The sequence below is a fragment of the Archocentrus centrarchus genome, chromosome 13 (genome assembly GCF_007364275.1).
Source record: "Archocentrus centrarchus isolate MPI-CPG fArcCen1 chromosome 13, fArcCen1, whole genome shotgun sequence".
Taxonomy (NCBI): domain Eukaryota; kingdom Metazoa; phylum Chordata; class Actinopteri; order Cichliformes; family Cichlidae; genus Archocentrus; species Archocentrus centrarchus.
In genome coordinates this window covers 10796414-10804182 of record NC_044358.1, presented here as the reverse complement: position 1 = coordinate 10804182, position 7769 = coordinate 10796414, and the positions used below count along the sequence as shown (strand labels likewise).

Sequence of the window (7769 nt, the reverse complement as noted above, 5' to 3'; positions counted from 1 at the left end):
AGCTGAGAGAATGATTAATTTCCAACTATAACAAGTGAGACATTAATGTTGAATAAAACTATCCAGTTATGATGCTTAACTTTAATTTCAGGAGTTTGCTTATCACAGGAGCACTTCCACCCTTCATTGGTCTGTGTAGTAGACTGGTGGGAAAATGAACAAAATTTTGAAGTTTAAGCTTATGTATATTGATTCATTCATCAACTAAACTTAAATTAATATTTCTCATGTCAAATATTGAAATGCGATTAAAATGCGATTAATTTCGATTAATTAATTACAAAGCTTGTAATTAATTCGATTAATTTTTTTAATCGAGTCCCACCCCTAATATATATATATATATATATATATATATATATATATATATATATATATATATTGAGAGAGAGAGAGAGAGAGCGCGAGAGAGAGAGAGAGCGTCAACAATAAAACCTTTTGTGACTGGCCTTGGTGCTGCTTGGAGCAGCCTGAAAAGATATAAAAGAGCTGATGGTGCTGCATGTCATAGTGTCAGTCAGGGAATTCTATGTTTGCACTGCATGTCATCATATTGATTTAGATGTTCCTTGTTCTGTGAAGCAACATAAGCATAAGGCAAAAGTTCTACACTAAACAAATAATGTTATTTTCCCAATATTATAACTTATTAATATTGATTTGAATGTAAATCAATGAGAGAGTCTTTTTAATATTTGCATTTTAACTGTGTTTTATCACAAAAAACAAACAGCAATGTCTAATTTAACAACTTTCTCTTATTTCCATCTTGGAGCTTATTTGAATGTTGGAAAGTTACAATATTTCTATTTCACAATAACTGCTCTGCTTTACTTTGTTATAGTTTTTGTAAACACGTCACTGATTGTGATTATCTGTGTGAACAGAAGCTTACATGAACCTATGTACATGTTTCTGTGCAGCCTGTTTGTAAATGAGCTGTATGGTAGTACAGGGCTGTTTCCATTCCTCCTGATTCAGATCCTCTCTGATGTTCACACTGTTTCTGTTCCTCTGTGCTTCCTGCAGATTTATTGTTTGCACACATATGGAAATATAGAATTTTACAACTTAGCCGTCATGTCTTATGACAGACATCTTGCTATTTGTTTTCCTCTATATTATAAAACCAAAATGACATCTAACAATACAGCTGTTCTTATTACTGCGGTATGGGTGTACTCGTTAGTGAAATTTATTATTAATTTGTCCTTAAACCTGCGTCTGACCCTGTGTGGAAATGTTTTAAAGAGTTTGTATTGTCAGAATTATCCAGTTGTTAAGTTGGCATGTTCTGACACAAAGGTGAATAATATTTATGGGATTTTTGATACTTTTCTCTCTATTGGTGTCCCTCTTTTCCCAGTCCTGTTCTCTTACATGAGAATCCTGAAAGTGTGTTTTTCTGGCTCCAAAGAGGCGAGACAAAAAAGTATCACTACCTGCACACCTCAGGTTGTGTCGCTCTTGAATTTTTCCTTTGGTTGCTGCTTTGAAATATTTCAGAGCAGATTTGATACGACCAGCTTACCCAGCGCACTGCGAATCTTCATGTCTCTGTATTTTCTCATGATGCAACCGATTTTGAATCCGATCATGTACGGAATACAAATGTCAAAAATCAGAAATGTTTATAAACATGTGATCTGTTCTAATATTTCATGTAGGTGCAGTAAAGCTTAAGTTACTTTGAAATTTACAGTTTAAAAACACAATATTAACACAATATTATGAAAGCATCTCCCTGTCAACATCAACATGAAACTGAAACAATGCATTTAGAACAGAATGTTTATCAATTTATAATTTTTAATAAAAACATCTGCCATTTTATGCAGTCTAATGCAACACTGGAGCCTTTAAGCAGTTTTTGTATAAATGGTTTTAAACTAAATTAATATCTGTTCAAGTAGTGAAAAAAGAGAAATACACAGAACATCTGCCACTAATCATAAAGATTTTTTTGCTTTGTTTATATTCTGTGTCACATTTTACATTTACCAAAAGCAATTCACAGCACTTTACTCACTGTCACTGACAAACACACTAAATATGGATTAGGGAAAATTCAGTATAAAATATGCATAACAACAAGAAAACCACAAATTAAAAATCTTAATGAGTTCATGCCATTTTGTTTTATTAATTAATTAAATAATATTTTCAATATAAGACACATGAAAAAAAAAAGCTGAAGCAGATGATTTCTCTTTTTTGATTAATACTTGTCAGAAATGTTCAGTTGGAAGGGGAGAGAGGGTGGCTAACTGGTTACATTTGTTTTAGCACCAACAGGTTCTGGTCTTGTTGGTCTGTTTTAGCTCACCATGAGGCCTAATTTTATTTATTACCTTTGTTTAACTAGGACATGAAACTGTTGTTTTATTCATATATGCATTTTTAGTGGGATTGACCAGAGGCAGCCTTCAACAACACAGAGAAAACATGCACACTCCACAGTCGTAAATATGAAAACTCGAGGCTAAACCCATATCCTCTCAAACTTAAGGAAGTTACATCTTGGATTAAGAAAAACACTACAGATTGGGAAAGATAAAGGAGGTATGGCATTGCCAGACCTCAAGGTATATTAACATGCAGCACAAATAAGACCATGTGGCTAAATGGAAAAATTTAGAATAGCATATGACAGACATTTTGCACCCAGTTCTCTTTACCAGAGGTTTAAACAATGGATTTCAAGAAAAATCCATTGATCCATCCCTCCATCCATTCTATTCATTCATTCATCCATTCCTCCCGGTCGCGGGGGCAGGAGCCTAAGCAGAGACGCCCAGGTTTTTCTCTCTCCAGCCACCTCCTCCAGCTCATCCGGAGGGACCCCAAGGCGTTCCCAGGCCACCTGAGAGATATAATCTCTCCAGCATGTCCTGGGTCTACCACGGGGCCTCCTCCCGGTGGGACATGCCCAGAACACCTCACCCAAGAGGTGGCCAGGAGGCATCCTAATCAGATGCCCGAGCCACCTCAACAGGTCCCTCCCGGATGGCTGCACTCCTCATCTTATCTCTAAGGGAGAGGCCAGCCACCCTTTGGAGGAAACTCATTTCTGCCGCTTATATTTGCAATCTCGTTCTTTCAGTCACTACCCAAAGCTCATGATGATAGGAGAGGGTAGGAACGTAGATCGACCAGTAAATCAACAGCTTCGCTTTTACACTAAGCTCCCTCTTCACCACAACAGACTGTTGCAGCGTCCGCATCACTGCAGAAGCAGCCCTGATCCGTCTGTCGATCTCCCGCTCCCTTCTCCCGTCACTCGTGAACAAGACCCCGAGATACTTGAACTCCTCCACTTGGGGCAGGAACTTGTCCCTGAGCCGGAGATGGCACTCCACCCTTTTCCGGCTGAGGACCATGGCCTCAGACTTAGAGGTGCTGATTCTCATGCCAGCCGCTTCACACTCGGCTTCGAACCATTCCACTGCAAGCTTGAGGCCACCCCCTGATTCAATTCAATTCAATTTTTCAATTCAATTTTATTTATATAGCGCCAAATCACAACAAACTGTCGCCTCAAGGCGCTTTGTATTGTGGGTAAAGACCCTACAATAATACAGAGAAAACCCAACAGTCAAAACGACCCCCTATGAGCAGCACTTGGTGACAGTAAGAAGGAAAAACTCCCTTTTAACAGGAAGAAACCTCCAGCAGAACCAGGCTCAGGGAGGGGCAGTCATCTGCCGCGACCGGTTGGGCTGAGGGGAGAGAAAGACATGCTGTGGAAGAGAGCCAGAGATTAATATCAATTAATGATTAAATGCAGAGTGGAGTATAAACAAAGTAAATAAGGTGAATGAGAAACAGTGCATTATGTGAACCCCCCAGCAGACTAGGCCTATAGCAGCATAACTAAGGGATGGTTCAGGGTCATCTGATCCAGCCTTAACTATAAGCTTTATCATAAAGGAAAGTTTTAAGCCTAATCTTAAAAATAGAGAGGGTGTCTGTCTCCTGAATCCAAGCTGGGAGCTGGTTCCACAGAAGAGGCGCCTGAAAGCTGAAGGCTCTGCCTCCCATTCTACTCTTAAGTATCCTAGGAACCACAAGTAAGCCAGCAGTCTGAGAGAGAAGTGCTCTGTTGGGGTGATATGGTACTATGAGGTCTTTGAGATAAGATGGTGCCTGATTATTCAAGACCTTGTATGTGAGGAGAAGAATTTTAAATTCTATTCTAGATTTAACAGGGAGCCAATGAAGAGAAGCCAATATGGGAGAAATATGCTCTCTCTTTCTAGTCCCTGTCAGTACTCTAGCTGCAGCATTTTGGATCAGCTGAAGGCTTTTCAGGAAGCTTTTAGGACAGCCTGATAATAATGAATTACAATAATCCAGCCTAGAAGTAATAAATGCATGAATGAGCTTTTCAGCATCACTCTGAGAAAGGATGTTTCTAATTTTAGAAATATTGCGCAAATGCAAAAAAGCGGTCCTACATATTTGTTTAATATGTGCATTGAAGGACATATCCTGGTCAAAAATGACTCCAAGATTTCTCACAGTGTTACTGGAGGCCAAAGTAATGCCATCCAGAGTAAGTATCTGGTTAGACACCATGTTTCTAAGATTTGTGGGGCCGAGAACAAGAATTTCAGTTTTATCTGAATTTAGAAGCAGGAAATAAGAGGTCTTTAAGACATTCCTGCAGTTTAACTAATTGATGTGTGTCATCTGGCTTCATTGATAGGTAAAGCTGAGTATCATCTGCATAACAATGAAAATTGATGCAGTGCTTTCTAATAATACTGCCTAAGGGAAGCATGTATAATGTAAATAAAATTGGTCCTAGCACAGAACCCTGTGGAACTCCATAATTAACCTTAGTGTGTGAAGAAGATTCCCCATTTACATGAACAAATTGGAGTCTATGAGATAAATATGATTCAAACCACTGCAGTGCAGTACCTTTAATACCAATAGTATGCTCTAATCTCTGTAATAAAATGTTATGGTCAACAGTATCAAAAGCTGCACTGAGGTCCAACAGGACAAGAACAGAGATGAGTCCACTGTCAGAGGCTGTGAGAAGATCATTGATAACCTTCACTAATGCTGTTTCTGTACTGTGATGAATTCTGAAACCTGACTGAAACTCTTCAAATAAACCGTTCCTCTGCAGATGATCAGTTAGCTGTTTTACAACTACTCTTTCAAGAATATTTGAGAGAAAAGGAAGGTTGGAGATTGGCCTATAATTAGCTAAGACAGCTGGGTCAAGTGATGGCTTTTTAAGTAGAGGTTTAATTACAGCCACCTTGGAAAGACTTCTTTGAACAGTCTAGTAGGAATGGGATCTAACAAACATGTTGCTGGTTTGGAGGAAGTAACTATTGAAGTTAACTCTGAAAGATCAACTGGAGCAAAAGAGTCTAAACAAATACCAGCAGTGCTGAAAGCAGCCGAACATGAAGAATAATCTTTGAGATGGTTATGAATAATTTTTTCTCGAATGTCTAAAATTTTATTTGTAAAGAAATCCATGAAGTCACTACTAGTTAACGTGAAAGGAATACTCGGCTCTACAGAGCTCTGACTCTTTGTCAGCCTGGCTACAGTGCTGAAAGGAAACCTGGGGTTGTTCTTATTTTCTTCAATTAATGATGAATAGTAAGATGTCCTAGCTTTAAGGAGGGCTTTTTTTATAGAGCAACAAACTCTTTTTCCAGGCTAAATGAGCATCTTCTAATTTAGTGAGACGCCATTCCCTCTCCAGCTTTCGGGTTATCTGCTTTAAGCTGTGCGTTTGTGAATTATACCACGGAGTCAGGCACTTCTGATTTGAAGCTTTCCTTTTCAGAGGAGCCACAGTATCCAAAGTTATACGCAGTGAGGATGTAAAACTATTGACGAGATAATCGACCTCACTGGGAGCAGAGTTTAGGTAGCTGCTCTGCACTGTGTTGGCACATGGCACTGAAGAGCATAACAATGAAGGAATTAGATCCTTAAACTTAGTTACAGCACTTTCAGAAAGACTTCTACTGTAATAAAACGTATTCCCCACTGCTGTGTAATCCATTAAAGTAAATGTAAGAAATGATCAGACAGGAGGGGGCTTTCAGGGAATACTGTTAAGTCTTCAGTTTCTATGCCATATGTCAGGACAAGATCCAGAGTATGATTAAAGTGGTGGGTGGGCTCCTTTACATTTTGAGAGAAGCCAATTGAATCTAACAATAGATTAAATGCAGTGTTGAGGCTGTCATTCTCAGCATCTACATGGATGTTAAAATCACCCACTATAATTATTTTATCTGAACTGAGCACTAAATCAGATAAAAAGTCTGAGAAATCAGACAGAAACTCTGAGTAGGGACCAGGTGGACGATAGATAATAACAAATAAAACAGGTTTTTGATTTTCCCAATTAGGATGGACAAGACTAAGAGTCAGGCTTTCAAAAGAATGAAAACTTTGTCTGGGTCTTTGATTAATTATTAAGCTGGAATTGAAGATTGCAGCTAATCCTCCTCCTCGACCTGTGCTTCGAGCATTCTGACAGTTACTGTGACTCGGGGGTGTTGATTCATTTAAACTAACATATTCATCCTGCTGTAACCAGGTTTCTGTAAGGCAGAATAAATCAATACGTTGATCAATTATTAAATCATTTACTAATAGGGACTTGGAAGAGAGAGACCTAATGTTTAACAATCCACATTTAATTGTTTTATTTTTTGGTGCAGTTGATGAAGCTGTATTATTTATTGTTTTTGAATTTTTATGCTTAAATAGTTTTTTGCTGATTTTAGCTTTGGTTTTTGGTGGTCTGGGAGCAGGCACCGACTCTATGGGGATGGGGTTTTGGGGGGATGGCAGGAGGAGAGAAGCTGCAGAGAGGCGTGTAAGACTGCAACTCTGCTTCCTGGTCTCAACCCTGGGTAGTCAGTTTTTAGGAGGGTTAATAAATTTGGCCAGATTTCTAGAAATGAGAGCTGCTCCATCCAAAGTGGGATGGATGCCGTCTCTCCTAACAAGACCAGGTTTTCCCCAGAAACTTTGCCAATTATCTATGAAGCCCACGTCATTTTTTGGACACCACTCAGACATGCGGCTAAATATGTCGCTCCTGGTCTGATTGGGGAGGGGCCCAGAGAAAACTACAGAGTCCGACATCGTTTTTGCAAAGTTACACACCGAGTCAATATTAATTTTAGTGACCTCCGATTGGCGTAACCAGGTGTCATTACTGCCGACGTGAATAACGATCTTACCAAATCTACGATTAGCCTTAGCCAGCAGTTTCAAATTTCCATGAATGTCGCCTGCTCTGGCCCCTGGAAGACATTTGACTATGGTCGCCGGTGTCTCTAGCTTCACGTTTCTCAAAACAGAGTCACCAATAACCAGAGATTGTTCCTCGGCGGGTGTGTCGCCGAGTGGAGAAAAACGGTTAGAGACGTGAACAGGTTGGTGGTGTACCCGGGGCTTCTGCTTAGGACTACGCTTCCTCCTCACCGTCACCCAGCTGGCCTGTTTTCCCTGCTGCTCGGGATCTGCTGGGGGGGAGCTAACGGCGGCTAAGCTACCATGGTCCGCACCCGCTACAGGGGCCTGGCTAGATGTAGGATTTTCCAGGGTGCGGAGCCGAGTCTCCAATTCAGAAAGCCTGGCCTCCAGAGCTACAAACAGACTACATTTATTACAAGTACCGTTACTGCTAAAGGAGGCCGAGGAGTAACTAAACATGTGACACCCAGAGCAGGAAAGTGCAGGAGAGACAGGAGAAGAAGCCATGCTGGTAGTGA

At 40.0% G+C, this 7769-nt stretch overlaps 1 protein-coding gene across 1 annotated transcript; it reads left to right on the top strand.

The window, feature by feature from the left end:
- Positions 1-735: 735 nt before the first annotated feature.
- LOC115790117 (olfactory receptor 1030-like) lies at positions 736-1683 on the top strand. Its single transcript, XM_030743786.1, has one exon. The coding sequence runs from the start codon at positions 736-738 to the stop codon at positions 1681-1683; it is 948 nt and encodes a 315-aa protein (XP_030599646.1).
- The last annotated feature ends 6086 nt before the right edge of the window (positions 1684-7769 follow it).

Excerpts from the sequence above, each read along its gene's own strand:
- LOC115790117 (XM_030743786.1), top strand. The coding sequence starts at position 736 with ATGTCTAATTTAACAACTTTCTCTTATTTCCATCTTGGAGCTTATTTG.